This window comes from Lontra canadensis, unplaced genomic scaffold (assembly GCF_010015895.1).
Source record: "Lontra canadensis isolate GAN:19392208 unplaced genomic scaffold, GSC_riverotter_1.0 scaffold29, whole genome shotgun sequence".
NCBI classification, from domain to species: Eukaryota; Metazoa; Chordata; class Mammalia; order Carnivora; family Mustelidae; genus Lontra; species Lontra canadensis.
Window position 1 is genome coordinate 1870716 of NW_022631023.1, and position 17286 is coordinate 1888001.

Below are 17286 nucleotides of genomic sequence, written 5' to 3' on the forward strand. Positions count from 1 at the left end.
GCCTCCGCACCTGCCTCTCGCACCTCCCTCTGCACCTCCCTCTGCACCCGCCTCCCAGGAGCTCTGAGGCTGCCCCAGGCCCTGGCAGCGGTGTCTGGGTGCCTGGTGAGCCTGCTGTGAGCCCACCCACAAAAGTGACCCGGCTGCGGGTCCCGGGGCCAGGCGCTCCCAGCTGGGGGTGGGGACCAGAGGACGGTCCCTGTGGGTTGGGGATGTGGGGAAGTGGAGAAGGGGGCCAGCCGGACACACCTGTCGCAGCTCCTCACACACCAGAGAGAAGAGCCAGAAGTAGATGAGGCACTCGCACCACGAGGGTGCGGGCTGGAAGTCCACCATGAGCACGTAGGCAAAGAGGCACAGGAAGGCGAAGTAGGACAGGATGTTGAGGTGGAAGATGACCACGGGAGCGCTGAAGAAGGCGCGGAACCGGAGCATGCCCCTCCCGGCCTGCAGCTTCTTCTCCCTGCAGGGCAGAGGCCGGGGGGCAGACGGCAAGGCTGCGGGGGCCTGAGAGCCCCAAGGACCTCTGCCTCCCCCGAGGAGTGGGGCCAGCGTGCTCCTGTGCTCACGTCACATGGCAGGGACAGAAGCTCAGGGACATATCCTGCGTCCAGGCAGCCCACTGACCCTGCCTATGCAGCACGTAGACGGCTCCCCCAGATAGCGCCATGGAAGGGAGGGCCCTGAAAGAGCCCTTTGGCTCTGGTGTCGCTAGGATGGAAATGAGACGCTGGGCTCCGGTGGGCGCTCAGCGCAGGGCAGGTGCTCAGGGCAGGGGGCTGATCAGGGCACGTGGGTGCTTCCCATAAGGGGGGACCCTCCCTCGGCCTCCCGCCCGCACGCCTCTCTACCGTCCTAGGACCCGGGGGCAGCCATCGGGACAGATGCGACTTGCCCCCTGCAAGCACATCGGGAAGGAAGGTCTGCGGGCCCTGCAGCCCAGCAGCCAGGGGGGTACCTGAAGGAGACGAAGCTGGTGCAGAGCAGCGGGAAGGCCAGCATACACAGGATCACCCGCCAGAGCCCGTTGTCCACACAGAGCTGGCCCCACCACACCTTGGTTAGAAAAGCCTGGGGACAGTGGAGGCAGCTTCAGAAGAGCGGGCACTGCCTGTGCCGCACCCCTGCGGGCCGTGCGTGTCTGCTCTGTGCGGAGTGCCTGCGTGGTCCCCAGCACAGTGCTCTGAGCCCCGCCGCACCACGTGGTGGGCAGTGCAGGCAGAGCCCGTCTTCCGCGGCTGAGGAAGAGGCTCCAGGCCCGGCCGGCCTTTCCCCGGGGTATGGGCTGGGGCCACCCGGAGGTCTGCGGGCTCCCAGGTAGGAACACCCCTGTGGGGCTGAGCCTTCACCACCCACCACCCCTCTCTCTTAGCATCAGTTTCCTGACGGGCAAAACGGGAGGGGAGCGCAGGATCAAGGGCCAGGCCTTGTCCCCGGGCCGCCAGGGGGCCACAGCACTAGGACCCGAGTGCCGGTAGGTGACCAGGAGGCCGCGTCAGCACCCACAGCTCCTCCCAGAAGCGAGCCTCAGAGGGTCACCTGGATGCCTCCGTGAGACACGAACTTCATGTCCTTGGCCTCCAGGGCCAGCTGCAGGCAGGTGGTCCTCCCCCAGGCCTCTGACACACGGGTGAGCAGTTTCTGTGCCCTTTCCTCGTCCTTCCGGTGGCACTCGGTGAACACCCCTGGCAGAAGGAAGATCCATGTCTGGCCCGGAACGGCGTCAGGGACTGGCTCCTCCAGATGCCACGGTCTGGACAGGACCGAGGACGAGGACACCGGGGCAGCGTGTGAGGAGCCGGGCTCAGGCCAGCGCCTGTAAACTCACCGATGGCTCTGTGTTCAAACTCGTCGGCCAGCGCCAGCATCTCCTCCAGGCTGTCCGTGTCCTCCTCCTCCTTGGACATCTCCTTCAACAACTTGCTGCAGGCCAAGGCCGCCGCAATGCAGTCCTGGCTCTGGGCACCGGGGAAGCCACCATGAGAACCCAGACAGTCCAGCCCAGGAGCCCCAGACACACTGCCTGGGGGCGAGGAGACGGCATGGGCCACTAGGTGATTACTTGTCGTGCCCCTGTCCATATAAACCACTTGGGCCCCCCCCAAATCAGTAGGTGGGCCTGAGCTGGAGGTCCAGTCTCCCACACTGGCCAGGGGGAGGGGTCTGCTTGCCCACCCAGAGCACGGCCCTGACGGCACAAATCCCAGCACGGCCTGGGCATCTGGTCAACCCCAGGCCCAGGGCTAAAGGGCAGAAACAGGACCAGGTCCACGCGAGTCTCCTTCAGGCTCTGGGCACCCAGCCTCAGTGGCTCTGCCTGTCCCAGGCACCAGGGATGCCGAGAACATGTCAAGGGAGGCTCTCCAAGCACAGCCCAGAGGCACTGTCTGGTCTAAGACAAGCGGCTGGTGGCGGATCCTGGAAATCCCCCCGCGCACTGAGACCCACAGAGCACACCCGAGGCCACAGGCAGGCCCAGCTCTGCCGCTGACCCACCATGAGCCTTGGGAGAAGACAAGCCTCCCAGGACCACAGAGAGGGTAGACACTGGTGACACTGGGGAAGGGCCAATTCCACAAAAGCAATTTGGAAATGCCAATGCTGAGACGTAGGGGACCTCTCGGAGAAAAAATTACACTTTAATTTCCCTGTAAGAAGAGAATCTGCTGGAAGTAAAGGAGAGCCATATGTGGGGGCCTTGGGTATGGCCTGTCCCCCATCACGACCATGAAGCTGCCCACGGCCTAGTGATAAGGGAGCTGAGGGCCGATGTCCCCAGGCAACCCACAGAGGGGCCCAGGGCAGGCTCACACGGGGCTCATTCTCCATCTGAGTCACAGACTCTGTCGACATCCCTGACGGTCAGTGAAAGGAGATGCAGCCCCCCAGGGATATCACCTTCTGCAGAGTCGCCACAGAGCAGGCTGGCCACGGCACAGGTGACCCACCAACCCCCACCCACCGTGTGGGCCATGGCAGGTGGCTGCTCCGAGCTGTGCCCACACACACAGCCTCCGCCCTGGACAGAAGGACAGGAGGCAACACACCTCCCTAAATTTCTTTTCCTGCCTGAGCCCGGCTCTCTGTCCTCCAACACTATGCACCCTGGGTCCCTTCCATGGTCATGGGCACCCCCGCCCTCCCTCCAAAGCTGCACTTTCCTCTACTTGCTGTTGGCCCTGGGCTTTCTGGACACACTCCCTGGCCGGAGCCCTGTCGCTGGTCCACACGCAGCCATGCTTCTTGAGAAACGGGCCTAGTTACCTGGGCCCAGATGATTTCTGCCAGCTCCCGACGACTCTGGACGATGGCCCAAATGAGAAGATCACGGACCGGGTCCATGGTGAAGGCCACATGTCCTGATGAGCGCTTGTGGAGGGACCGGAGGCTCACTCCCTGCATCTGGAGAGCAGCGAACATTCAGAACCTCTCCTAGGCCCCCAGTACTGTCGGTCACCCCGGGTGGGCCTGCTGAGGGTGCAGCCCTGAGCCCAGGTCCACACCTTCCCAGAACCACTGTCCCTGGAGGCTGAGGCCAGCAACCTGCAGTTTCAACACCACCTTAGATCGATTTCCTGCACACCAGAGATTTAAAACCCTCCCTCTGGAGACGCGTGGAAACATTCGGAAAGTGGAATGCCCAGCTAACTCCTGGCCTAGCCTCTTCTTCACACACCAGGCACCGCGAGTTTCCTGAGACTTTTCTGACGGCATCAAAGCCTTTCTGGGAAGTCAACTTCTAGCACAGAGTCTGTTAGAGAGTCACGGCTGTGAGTTTCTCAAGGGCATCTACACAGTGTCTCCTGCAGAGAAGGCCACCGAGAAAAAGCCGAACAGACAAGGGTCACATGTGAGCCGGAGGGCACCTCCCCCCAGACTCAGCTTACGCAGTGACATGGGAATCCAGCCTCCTAGCTCATCCAACCGTAAACACCTACTCAGACGGTCCGGAAAACATAACCAGAAGTGAGAACACATTCCCCACGTGACACACAAAATTCCGCTTTTTTAAAGAAATTTTAGAAATTTCCTGAAGGCTTGTCTTTATGTTAAAAGTGATTAGTTGGTAAACTAAATAAATTACCGACGTGTCTAAGTATGAGCTTCCAGCTTGGACCGTCATAAAGGGCATCTTAAATACACCAGAATCTCAAAGAGCGAGTGGTGAATGAATATGCAAAGCCCAGGCACAACCCCTTTCTCCCAGAGCTCAGACGGAGCCCACCTGAGACAACGGATGAATCTGAAAACCTGAATGAAGTGGCTAATTTTCTGCTAGATATAAAAACCAACTCTGGTCATAGAACACACAGAAAACCTAAACTGAGAAATTATCAGAAAAGAAACTGAGGAAATTCTCAGAGCTACTACCCAAAAAGGCCCTGAGCCCTGATGGACTCATAGGAGAGCTTCTTGAGCTCATAAGAACAGTGAACTCCAGCCACATAAATGGCTCCAGAGCAAAGAAATAAGGAAGGTTTCCCAGTGGTTTTCACAAGGATCACATAAAGCTGGTACCAGAACCTGACAAAAATGCCCCCAAAATAAAACTACCTTCCAAGGCGCAGACATTCTGGTGCAAAAACCATGAAAATATTGGCAACATAACCCAGCGTCATACTAAACACACGTCACCCGCGATCAACTTAAGATCAAAACAAGAATAAGTATGTTTTGCCATCAGGAAATCTATTGAAATAATTCAGCAAATTCATAGTTTAACGAAGAAGAGCCATTCCAGTTCTCAAAAGGCACCTGACAAAACTGATAAAACTGATAAAACTCAGTGCTTGGGCTTCATTTGTAGAAGCCTGAAGAACCAGAGAGGAGGATATTCGGTAACGTGAGTGCAAACCCGGCCTCCCACTTAGCACTGAGATGCTGCAGGATTCCCATCCAATACGGACAGAGACTAGAAAACGACTTCTCCTGTGCTGCAGTGCACACGCTGGGCATCCTGACAGTGCTGTGGTGGAATCCTGTTGGCCTGACCACATGGTGGCCAGGACTGGGGGTCCGAGGCACGAGAGGGACCACTTCCCCCATATTACCTTTTGTACTGTTTGAGATTTCTAGAAAGGGAGAAGCATGGACTGAGACGTGTCCCCAGATTTTGTATGTTGAGGCCCCGCCTCCTAGAGTGACTGTGTTTGGAGACGGGGCATCTAAGGAGGTGACTGTGGCCCTGATTTCATAGGACCGGTGTCCCTGGAAGAAGAGAAGATGGTGTCCACCATTGCTCTCTGTATTTCTCCGCCCGTCCACCAAACGAAGACCACACGCGGACATGGCAAGAAGGCGGCCGTCCTCAAGCCCGGGAGGGAGGCCCCAGCAGGCCCCAAGCCCGCTGACGCCTCGACTGTGAGCTTCAGCCTCTGGACTGTGGGAGACCAAATGCTGTCTAAGCCCCCGGTCTACGGTATTTTGGGATGGCGGCCCTGACAGACCAAGATGGGGAGCACGTTTCTTTTCCAATGGAAATAAGAGATCGTTTCTTAAAACAGAAGCGCTAAGGACCTAGCAGCGGCCCAGCACCCGGGCCCAGCGGCGGGGTGGGGTGGGGGGGCGGCGGGAGGGGGTCACCAGCACGCACGCTGAGCTTCATGTTGGGCACCGGGAGCAGGAGCCGGGGCCGGTCGCCGGGCCGAGGCCGGGGGTACAGCGGCTGCGTGAAGGCCCCCAGCAGCTCCCGGAGCACCTGGGCCACGTGGTGCATCTGCACGCGGGGGACGGTGGGCCCGCCGGCCGGCAGCTCGGGATCCTCAGCCAGCACCTTCTGCAGCTTGCTGTGGAACAGGCAGGAGGGGTCCAGGTGCTGGTACAGGGAGAGCAGGGTGTCCCACGTGACGAACTCCTTCAGCCGCACGCCGTTCTCCAGGAAGAGCTTCACGAACTCGGGCTTGTTGGAGATGAGGGCCGCCGTCATCACGGGGTACAGCTCTGAGGGCTGAGAGAGAGCGCCGTGGGGCGCACCCCGCGCACACCCCCTCGCGGGGCCGCTGGAACCGGAGCGCTGCGGTCCCTGACTCGGGAAGGGAGGAAGCGGCCCGGAGCGCTCTCCACCAGGACCAGGGCTGGGGTGGACAGAGGGCCCCCTCCGGGGCCTGTCCCCGCTCTTGCCGGCCAGTAAGGCCCACCACAGGGCTGCGCAGGGGCCCTACCTTCCACTGCCGCTCGCCGGAGAAGATCTCGCTCCGGGCGATGTCCACGCGGTTCCATGCCACGGCCAACTTCAGCTGCTGGTCCCAGTTCTCGTGGCCAAAGTAGTCGTGGCTCCGAGAGGCTGCAGGTAAAAGGCGGTTTGGGGCATCGCCCTGGCTCACCCCTGCCCCCGCCTGGTCAAGCCCCTCGGCCCCCGGAAGAAGGCACCGCGTCGGACAGGCAGGCGTTTCCGCAGGAGCGTTTGCGGTGCCCCTGCCCACGCGTCCGCTCCCTTTCCGCCTTGGATGCAGAACCGGAGCTTGGCCAGGCTCTCGCCACGGGCGTTCTGCCGGCAAGTTCCTGCTCCCCTCGCTGGCTTTACGCCCTAGAGCCTGGGTGGTGATTTGGGGAAGGAAACAGGAACTTGACCCTTTTTGCACAGAAGACACAGAAGCCAGTGCGAGGAACGGCGTGGAGACGGGGTCAGGAAGGCTGAGCCCAAGTTGCTGCCGTGTGAAGCAGGGGTGCGGGTGTGGAGAGCATGAGCCAGACGGGACAGAACGGACCGACTGGGCTCCGGTAAAACCCGAGCCTTCTGCTCTCCGAAGACACTGTGAAGGAACTAGGGAAGGGGGCCAGGACCCAACACACCCCAGGGCGAGTATTGGCACAGGATCTGTACCCGAGTACACCAAGAACTCCCGCGACGCAACGATGAGACGACCAACAACCAAATAGAGCGGACAGAAGACCTGAGAGGCCTGTCGCCAGGATGACACGTGCGCGGCCAGCAAGCCCGGACGCCGGCGGCCGTCGGGGAGAAGCAAACTCAAACCACCCCGAGCTGTCACGTGCCCCCAGACCGCGGGCTGTGTGAGGGGTGGCGAGGACGCCTAGCTGCTGGCCCCGCGGGCACCCGGGCGAGGGGAGAAGTGCGGCGATCTTGTTGGAAAACAGTTTGGTGGTTTCTTATCAAGTTTGACATACGCTTACCATAAACAACCAGAAAGCCCACTCCTAGACGTGGTCCCCAGAGAAACAAGGGCAAACGGCAGCTTTACGAACAATAGCCTCACACTGGAGGCGGCCTGCGAGCCCCGTGGCCCCCAAGCGGGACACCTGGCGGCAAGGACACTCGCGGCAGGAAGGAACCGAGTTCCGAGACAGGCGACAACGCAGAGAGAGCTCCAGAACGTCGCCCTGAACCGGAGAAGGGAGACCCGGGGGAGCGGTGGGCATGGTTCTGTTTACGTGAGGCTCTGGCACCGGGAAGGCCCGTCTAGGACAGACGCAGAGAAAGGGTTGCCCCGGGCCCGTGGAGGCACAGGGAGCTTTCGGGGGGTGGGGGGAAGTGTCCCGTGCCGGATTGGGTGGGTGCGCGGGAGGCAGACCTGTCCTAGTGCACATCACGGTCAACTCAGGATGGGGGACGGTGACTGTGTACAAGCCGCACTTCAAGGAAGGTGATGTTTAAAGGGTTGTCCCTGAAAAACCGTGTATGTGTGTCCATGTGTTTCTATTTTTTCGTATGTGCTCCCATAACAGAGAGAGTCCCGTCTCCCACCGTCCCACGGCCTTTCTCCTGAGCAGCCAGTCACAACCAACCACAGCCTGTTGCTTCCAGAACAAATACCCTCCCAGGACCCGCTCTCCCCCGGGATGGGACATGGGAGGCACCGTCCACGGCGGCTGGACCGCACGGCGCTGACGGCAACAAGCTCTCCCTGACGCCCGCCTCAGCTTCACAGCCTTAACTGTGCCGCTCAGTGACTCTGGCTGACGTCTACACCCGCGTGTAACCACCACTGGGATCAAGAAATAGAACTCCCAACGCCCCTGAGGCTCCGGGCTGCCCTTCCTGCTCGGCACGCACCCCAGAAAAACCACGATTTGTAGCGCTGGATGTCCCGGGAGCACACTCGGAGAGCAGACGTTGGGGTCCACCTCCCCTATGGGCAGGGGTCCTTCCCTCTCTAGCGCTGTGCACGATGGCCACGCTCAGGGCCCCGGGAACCCCTGTCCCCGCCTTCGAGGGGATTTGACCAGACGCGGGCAGCTGGGTGCCCGTCTTCTTGCTCCTTAGGCCACTTCACAGAAGGCAGGAGGGGACAGCCGCCCTCACGGCCCCGTCTGTGAACAGAAGGGTCGGGCGGCACGAGGTGAGACCATCAAGCCCCTGTCGTCATGCAGACATTCGCACCGGCTCCCCAGTGGCCCATGTCCTTGCCGGCGGGGCCCGCGGGGCCCACAGCGGCGTCCCAGCTCCTGCTCTGCCGCACGGCCGTCCTCCGCGGGACTCTGACCTACTCAACCAGCTCCTCCCGCTCCTCTGCCTCCCTGGCCGGAGGTCGTCCAACGGGAGCCCCGGTCCTGGTTTTAACCATCTCGCTGGTTCTGCGAGGTTTCAGGTCAGGAGGAGAGCGCGGAGCAAATCCCGGGTCGGAGACACCCCCCCCAGAGCTTCCGGCCCCGCCACCCGGCTCGCATCCCTCGAGGGTGACCAGCGGCCCGCAGACAGAACAGCCGGACGCCTACAGACCCATCAGAGCCCCCGGGAGGGACGGGGGTATCTGCGCTCCTCCAGGAGGGGAGTGGGGGAAGCTTGGCTGCCGTGGGCAGGAACTTTGGGACGGGGGGGCGTCCCTCCTGCATGCGAGGACTCGTGGGCAGCAGGAGCAGGCCTCCCGACACCCGGAATCGTGTGTGCAGCTGGGACGACCATGGGGGCACCTCAGTGTGGCCGCCCTCGGGTCCCAGTGAAACAGAGAAACAGCAGAAAGGGGCCCGGACCCCCAATACCAGCAGCAGGCACCCCTCCCCCTGCCAGGCAGGAGAGTGAGGCGGACCACAGCGCCGTCCACTGCCAGCTGCCCTCTGACCAGCACGTCTGACCAGGGCCCAGTTCTTCGGCTTGTGCAAACTCGGGGTCCCGAGCCCCCCTCCTTCCGCTTCCCCCTCTCGCCCCCCTTGCCTGACCCTCACCTTTCAGTAAGGCCTGCAGGATGGCCACGTCCACGTCCTGCTGGCCGTCCTTGCCTTCCCGGAAGATGGTCAGCAGCTGTCGCCTCCGGACGATGTCTTGAATCTGCAACAAACATGGCCCGGGTGGGCTCTGGGGGGACAAGCAGGCCCCCCGCCTCCTCACGGGTCACCTGCAGAATCGAGACCCCAGGCCGCGGCCGAGCCCCGGCGTGAGTCCAGCCTGTGGGGACGGCCTGGGCACAGCGCCTCGCCTCCCCGCGGCCCAGACGGTGAAGGTGAAGACACGTAAGGACTGAACAGGCACCGTTCCCGAGAGGGCACCCGTGGAAACACCCCCAGGGCTCCGGAGTTTCACCCCAACCCGAGACTGTCTGCCAAAGGCCCAACAGCACTGACGCTGAGACCCCCCCCCCAACCCTCCTCCTGCTGGGGCCCCGCCCTCCTCACCTGCCTACCTGCCTGCCCGCCCACCCAGCCATCCAGTCAGCCCCCACCCACCTACCGGCCTGTCCACGTACCCACCCGTCCGTCCGTCCTACCTACCTACCCGTCCGTATGTCCAGCCACCTACTACATCCCTCCGCCCCTCCATCTGTCACCTCTGAGCCTGCCAGCCCGCTCTGTGCACCCAGAGGCCAGGGTGGGCCTTTCACAAGCACATCTGGCCTAGCTGCCCACCTCTCTCCCCAGCCCCCCAGCCGGCCTCGCCCAGCCTCGCCTCCCCCCACCCCTGCCTCTGCCCCCAGCCTGGCCGCACCGCCCACCTCCAGGGTGGCCTCCCTCCTCCCACCACCTCCTCTAAGACCCCAACCTTCCCCGTCCCTCAGGCCACCTTTCTCATCGACTCCAAAATACTTCCCCCTGCCATCCTCCTCCCCAGCACCCCCCGCCCGCCGAAATAACATCTCCTGCGTTCCCCGCAGCCCTGGGTCGGAGTGAGAGTAGCTCCCAGCGTTGGAGCTCAGGTGTGTGGCCACAGCGCCGACCACGGTGTCCTCTGGGCTTAAGCAATAATTGTCCATTTTTCAGGACAAGAGAAGCAGCGCTCAGAGAGAGCCAACAATTTCCTGTTGACACACAGCTCTCTGGCGTCGCAGCAAGCCCCCCGCACGAGCCCAGCCCCGTGGCAGATGTCCGGGCCCACCAGCGGCAGCAGCGGCGAGCAAGGCCCCGTATTCCCTCCTGCCGCCACCTGCGGTGTAGACCAACACTCTGAGGTTTGTTGATGTCGGATCGTGACCCTAGCTGGGGGCCCCCGTCCCCCAGAACGAGAATGACAGTGGACGGCGAGGCTTGAGACGGACTCGTACGAGACCGTTTCTAGGGCTTTGAGTCAGTAACGGAGAGCGGATGGAAGCAGGCACCTGCTGACAGCACCGGGTGAGGACCAGTTCTAAGAATTGCCTGAATAATTTATAAACTGACTCGGAAAAGGCCCCAGGGCGCGCCTGCCCAGGGCCCCCGGCCATCAGGAGCCGAGCCGATGCTCACCGCCGGATCTCGGCGTCTTTGCAGGCGGAGCCGTGCTCAGGGCAAAATGTCTCAGGCAACCTCGGGATCGGACGCGGTTGCTCAGAGACCGCAGGACACGTCCACGAGAACGAGGTCACTGTGCCGCCCACAGAGACCCCGAAAAACCATGTCTGTCCCCTCGAGAGCGAGCCCTGCTGCCCCTGCCAGGGCCCAAGGCCTCCCCAGGCTCGCATGCCCCTCCACTTGGCCGACCACGGCGTCCCTGGGTCCCTGCAGGGCACGCGGTCCGCGCGGCTTGCGATTGGACACCATGGGACGAGCTAAGCTGGTCTACACACTTGCCCTGAGAAACGCCCGTCGGACACATGACACCTCCGACGTGCAGGCGTTTTCACAAGCTGGCTGGCTGTTCACAGAGCTGCTGGTTGGGGAAGCCAAGGGTCCGAGAGCCCCCACCCCCAACCAGGAACCGGCTGTGAAACAGAGGTCAGGGGGCCTCACAGGTGGGCCCGGAGCCCCGGGTTCAGAGAGCAGCGGGGACGGCAGGGGCCACGTGACCCTGGGAGCCAGAGGAGTCCCCTGAGCTGGCCAGGGCTGCGGGCGTCAGCGAGGGCCGATGCAGCCACACCCCCCATGCCGGCCCCCACTGCACCCCGGCCGCCTGTGGGGACCCCCTCTGAGGGGCCCTTGCAGAGTCATCCCCATATGGGAACAAGTCACCTGCCACCTTGGGCATAAAAGGACAAAGTCACTGCATTTAAGGGCAAAACTCCTGAAATGCAGGACAATCGTGTCACCGTCACCGCTGTGACCACCTGGTCCTGAAGACCGGAGGGGGGTGGCCTGGAAGGCTCCCTGCTCTCCGCACCCGCAGGTTCCCCAGGAGGGGCCCCTCCTGCCGATGCCTCTAGCTGAGGGGTGCCCATGAAGCCCCTTCCAGGTGCCGCACCGTACCCCAGAGCCCCTCACCCACGCCCCTGCCCTGCGGGCCCTCTCACGCCTCCGTTCATCTGCCCCGGGTCAGGGGAGGCGGGAACTCGCCAGGCTTGCAGGCTGTGCCAGACCCTTGTGCGCGTGGCTGTCACCTGGCAGCGCCCCTGTGGCCTGGATCTCGACTCCCTACTCCTCTGCCCCTGCCCTGCCTAAAGCAGCGGCCTCCCGCCCCCGAACCCAGCCGGCCTCTCTTCCGGAACAGCCGCACTGTCATCGCCCGCCGCTCCCCAGCCCGGCCTGAGCCTCGAGGGCCAAGAGGCTCAGGCCAAGCCCTCCCCCGGCAGGACGGCTGACCTTTTTGGTCCACTCGACAATCCTGCCCTCACTGAGGGTCTCAAACGTCTCCTGGAAGTACAGGCTGAGCTTCTCCTGAACCCTGGAGGTGGTGACCTCGGGTATGGGCAGGCCGGCCAGCTGGGCGACGACGTCGGCCACGCGGCCCGAGCCCTCCATGACCACACAGGGCGTGCCGGTGGTGATGGCGTTGTAGATGGTCTGCAAGGCAGGACTTCTCTAGTGCCGTGGCTCGCGGCCAGGGCTAAGGGGCTCCCGTGAAGTGTACTGAAAACGCGGGGTTTGGGAGCATTCCCCTGCCCGGAGGGGCAAGGCCGCTCGTCCTGACAGACCCGCCAGGCCCGCTGCTCGGGTGGACCGTGACCCCCGAAACAGAACCCCCACGACGTTTTGACCCATCGATCTGTGTTGCGGGAGACTGTGCCGCCTGACCTGTCCCTCGGACAGGCCCAGCATGAGACCAGGACCCCTCCAGGCAGACCCCAGACACCGAAAGCGAGATAGGCTTCAGGAAGGGCCTCAGACCCCCCACGGGAAGGACATCCCCTGGGCTGACGAGGCAGGTCTAGGTGCTATCTGTGAAGTCAGCCAGTGGTCCCCCAGCAGGGCCAGGCAGACGCCATGGTCTGTTTTCTCCATGGGAGCCTGCCTTACACTTAGCTGTAGTCCCATGGGGCCAGGGCAGAGCCTGAGGGCAACCCCTTCGAGAACCCTTCTGGGGCTCTTAGAAGCCAGGGGCCATCCCGCTCCCTCCTGGGGCCCCTCTTCCTGGCTGGACACCCAGGGCCGAAGCCATAACGCCCTTCCCCTGCAGGGCTCCTCCTCGAAGCTGACCTTCCCACCACGCCAGGAAGGGCCCTGCCACGCGCCCCTCCCTTTCTCCTGGCCCGCCCTTCCTAGGGGCCCTGCAGGATGCTGGCCGGGCCTTCCAGCCAGCTGTGAGCTTGACCTCCAGAGCCCCACCCCCGAGCCGGTACTCACATGCAGGGTGCCGGGCCCCCCTTCCAGCACCACACAGACGACAGGGATCTTGATGGCCACACCTAGGACGGAGCCAGGAACCCCGATTTAGGGGACATGGGGACTCGGCCCCCCACCTGGGCACCCTCGCCTGCCTCCCACCGGCCCCAGCCTAATCCCGGCCGGTGCACAGGATGGGAGATCGCGGAAGGCTCTCAGGAGCTTCCAAAGGCTGACGCTCTGCCCTCAGCGGCCGGTCAGGCCCGAGTGCTCCACGTCAGGAGAACAGATCCAAGGCCTGAGTCGCCCCCCACCCCGCCCCGTCGCCTACCGCGTGTCCCTTCTGGGGCTGGAGGGGAGGAGGGCTGTCTGCCTGGCCAGCCACCACCACCAGCCTGCTTCTCTCACGGCCCTTTTATGGGGCCTCAAATCTGGGCCCGCCGTGGGGACATGGGGACGCACTGAGCCGGTGGGCAGAAGGCACCGTCCGGGGGGGGCATGCGGCGCGGGACCTCCGTCCTCTGGCCCACCCTCCCCCCTACCCTGAACCTTCCCTCCCCTCCCGCCAGCGGAGGACTTTAGAAACCCCTCCTGGGCAGCAGACTGTGCATCCAGGTGCCGCTGCGGCGGCTCTGCCCACCGCCCCCCCTTGCCCTCCTAGCGTCAGCCTCACCCGAGGACGGAGAAGGGCGGTGTGTCCCAGCCGCCTGCACTCAGGGCCCCGCATGCCAGGCTGGCGAGTCCTCGGGGGGCACCACTGCTCGCTGCTCAAAGGCCCCCACCCCCCCGCCGTGGAGCCGGGAACCTGCCGCTCCGTGTCCCTTCTCCTCCCCCCAAATCCTGCTTGAATCCCTGCACCTGGAACCCCCCATCTCACCCACAATGGGACCGACGTCAGGGCCGCGTCCTATATGTTCTCGCTTCTGGACAGAGCCCACGCGGGGGGTGTAGCGTGATTGTAGGTGGTCAACGGCCCGCGAGAGAGCGGGAGAGCTGGGGGCTTGCCCACCTCCCTCCGGCGGTCAAACCGGGTGACAGACACGTCCCCGCTGAGCGGGTGTGGGGAGACGGCGGGACCAAGTCCAGCGGCGCTCAGGGCACCCCTGACCCCCACCTGCTGACCGTCCTGCTCACAGCCCGCCATGCCCCAGGCCCCTGGACCAGCCGGCTCCCCCCAACACGGAGAGCCTCGAAGCGACGCGCCACTTGCCTCCTCTTTCCTTTGTCTGCTCCGACACGAACTTCTCCAGCTTCGTCCTCAGGGGGATCTCGACCCCGTAGCGGCCGTGGGTCCCGTCGTCCACAAGGATGAAGTGGGAGTGGTTACTGTCCAGGCAGCTCAGGCACCCCTGGCCTTCCTCGTCCACGATGTACTCCGCAGGAAAGCCGCCCTGGGGACAGCGGAGACGCGTCAGGCACAGACAGACGGGGAGCTCTGCGTCTGGAACGCTAGGACTGGGGGGTCTGCGAGGCTGGATACTGACCCCCAAAGACAAGAAGCCCTCAACCCTGGAAACTACGAATGTTACCTAATTTGGAAAAACAGTCACTGCAGATTTGATGAAATAAAGGATGGTGACACGGGAGGGTTATCCTGAAGGGTCCAGGCAGGTCCTAAACGCCACCTCCCGGGGTGGCAGAGGGAGACGGACTACCGGGGGGCGGGCCCCGCGGCTGTGAATGCCAGACCAGGCGCGGCTCCCCGACAGCTCCCGACGCCTGCGTGGGGTCGAGCCGCAGGGGTTCGGACTCCGGCCTCCAGGAGAGGGAGAGACCCCCGTCGTGCGGCCTCCAGCTGGAATCGGGGTGTCGCTGTCGCAGGTGCGGGAGGGTTCCGGAGCGCGGTGACGGTGGAGGCTGGCAGAACACGGCACGTGGCGGGAGAGCCTGGAATGGACCCGGTGGGAGCGCGGCGGCAGAGGCCCCGGCGCTGGCGGAGGGCAGGGAGAGCAGGCGGAGCGAGCGGTTCCGGTCTTCCAGCCGTGTGGACGGAGGCCGAGGGGCTGCTGGGGCGGCCCAGAGGGCACGAGGACCACGGCATTGGAAACGGGGGGATGACGGTTGCTCCCTGAGCTGCACGCGGCCGCTGTGCGGAGGGCACGAGTGTAAGTGACGGGCGTGGACGCGGACGAGCAGCGGGCAGGTGCCCCTGGCTTCTTGCTGAGGAAGGGGGCACGTTGAGGGAACCGGGACTTGAAGACCTGGGACGCGCTCAGCCTGTCCAGCTTGGGAAGGCGGCCTGCGCCGACAGGAGGCCGGCTCCCGGGCAGGGCTGGATGTTCGCAGGGGATGGCATGGGAGGCGCGTGGCTCTGGCTCCACCACCTCGGGGAGCCTGGAACAGAGGCGGCATCACCCACAAAGGCGCTGAGGGCCGGCTCCGTGTCTGCGGCACACGACACACGCCAGGAAGACAGGATGTCGTGTCAGCGGAAGCCTGGCTAACCAGGACTGAAGGGACACGGGATGTCAGACTCCCAGACCACGGCAGGCGGGAAACCAGCAGATAACCTTCAAGAAAACGGCACGATCATCCCCGGGGCAGGGTCACGGATGAGGCGGAAGCTGGGCCTCAAGTCACAGAGACTCCAGAGTTCAGCGACCAAGACCCCTTTATTCCTGGCACGTTCCCCTTTTGGGATGAGAATGGGCAGCTGCTCTAGGCTGCCTGTCCCATTATTGTGTTCCAGAAGAAAGTAGCTTGTTTCCCGGGGTCACGGGTCCACGCACGAGGGGGGTGCTGTCTCAGGATGGGTCACACGCAAAGTGTCGCTCCTGCCAGACTTGGAGGACCCAGAGGCTGGGATCGGGGACTTTCAGGCTGAGCAGGTGCTGTAATGGGTTGATGTGTGGGGAGCCTAGGGTTGGGGTGAATACAGTTTGCACGTACAATGGACGTGAATCTCTGGGGGTTGAGGGCCGCCTGCAACGGGCTGAGCCCCTGTCGTCCAAAGACATCAGAACCCCAGTCAGGGCAGGCCCAGGGGGCAGCAGAGTCTGGAGGCAGAAGCAGCCTCCCCAGAGCCTCTGGAGGGAGGACAGCCCGTCCACACTTTGACCTCATTCCTGACCTCTGGCGTCCGGAAGGGGGAGGATGCATTTCTGCGGCTTTCAGTGGCCACATCTGCGATCACGGTTCCAGTGGCCCCAGGACACTGACCCAGGAGGGACGGGGCCAGCGCATGCACTCCTGTCGTCTGCAGAGGATGGCATGGAGGTGTCACGGGGAGAAAGTCAAGAGTGGTCTCCAAGGCGACCCCATCTCTCGGCCTCGGTTTCCACTCCCCAGAAGGAGCACGCAAGGTGGAACCAGTCCTGCCCCGCTGAGCGCCCCGGCGGCTCCACCACTGAAGGACAAAGACCGGGGGCAGGCTGGCCAAATCACCAGTAACCATGAGGGAAAAGCAGTCCCCATTCCAGAGGGTTCTTCCTGGGAAAGAGCACTGGGTGGCCCCGGAAGGCGGGAGGCCCCCACTCGTAAGTCCCCGCTCACGGCCCGTCAGGCCAGCGTGTTCCCGGAACGTCCCCGACTGTGGGAATTAAGTGCACGTGCGCTCGTCGAACCAAACCCGCTGCGTCTTTTAAGACTCTCGCTGAAGGAACCGATGACCTTCTCCGTGTTCGACGGCTGGCCTCCCACTACCGCGCCCTCCTCCACACGCCTGGTGGCCGTGACTGCCACACTCCACTCTGGGCTGGGGCCACCGCAGAGCCTCAGTGCACCCCAATCCGTACAGATCCTGCCGTCTGCGAAATCCATGACCTGTCGGAACGGCTGTCGGGATGACCCGTGGTGGCCCTGAGGCTCCTGCTTGGAGCCGTCCCGTGGTCATAAGGACACCCAGCCCAGTTAGCTGCTGGCCCGGCCGTCAGGGGCTACAGTGCGGCCGGGCATGAGCCCCGGTCTCTTGGGCCCCTGGCCAGGCCCTTCCCTCCCCACTGCACTTAGCCCGGGGTCCAGACGGAGGCCTGTCCCCTGCTGTACCTAGTGGGATTCCGCACCTGACCTCCTCTGACCCACACCCCCGGGGGGTGGGCCACTGAGCTCTCTAAGGGATGGATCAGGCCCTGACCCTGACCAGCACCCCAGGGGGGCTGCTTAGCTCACCGAGGGATGGATCAGGCCCTCTCGGTTGTGCACGGTGCCCCACGTGGCAATTCCGACAGTGACGACGTCTCCCTCATCGTGGCAGCTGCTCAGGGTGAAGTCCCGCACCGCCTCGCCCACCTGCTTCATGACGCCCGCGTGGGACCCTCCGGTGATAATCCAGGCCCCTGGGGAGAGGAGCAGAGGTGAGCGCCTGCCACACGCCAGCCTGACCCTGTCGCCCTGGTGCTCCCTCCCGTGGATCTGCGGGGCCTCCACTGGGCTCTCCGACTCCTCGTCGGGAGCATCTCAGGGCCGGGACCACGGAGGAAGCCGCACTGTGATCCTGCCTTCGCG

The 17286-nt window shown here is 63.6% G+C and overlaps 1 protein-coding gene across 3 annotated transcripts in view; it reads right to left on the reverse strand.

Moving 5' to 3' along the window:
* Positions 1–17286, reverse strand: part of TRPM2 (transient receptor potential cation channel subfamily M member 2) — a 46798-nt gene that overhangs the window by 17879 nt on the left and 11633 nt on the right. For all 3 annotated transcript variants that reach the window (XM_032865207.1, XM_032865206.1, XM_032865205.1), the window contains 12 exons: positions 16951–17117; positions 14054–14234; positions 12865–12926; positions 11884–12084; positions 9124–9226; positions 6162–6283; positions 5594–5947; positions 3265–3402; positions 1829–1958; positions 1540–1685; positions 959–1071; positions 250–463 (listed from right to left, as the gene is read on the reverse strand). In XM_032865207.1, coding sequence (XP_032721098.1) covers positions 250–463; positions 959–1071; positions 1540–1685; positions 1829–1958; positions 3265–3402; positions 5594–5947; positions 6162–6283; positions 9124–9226; positions 11884–12084; positions 12865–12926; positions 14054–14234; positions 16951–17117 — 1931 coding nt within the window. The remainder of the gene's footprint in view (positions 1–249; positions 464–958; positions 1072–1539; positions 1686–1828; positions 1959–3264; positions 3403–5593; positions 5948–6161; positions 6284–9123; positions 9227–11883; positions 12085–12864; positions 12927–14053; positions 14235–16950; positions 17118–17286) is intronic.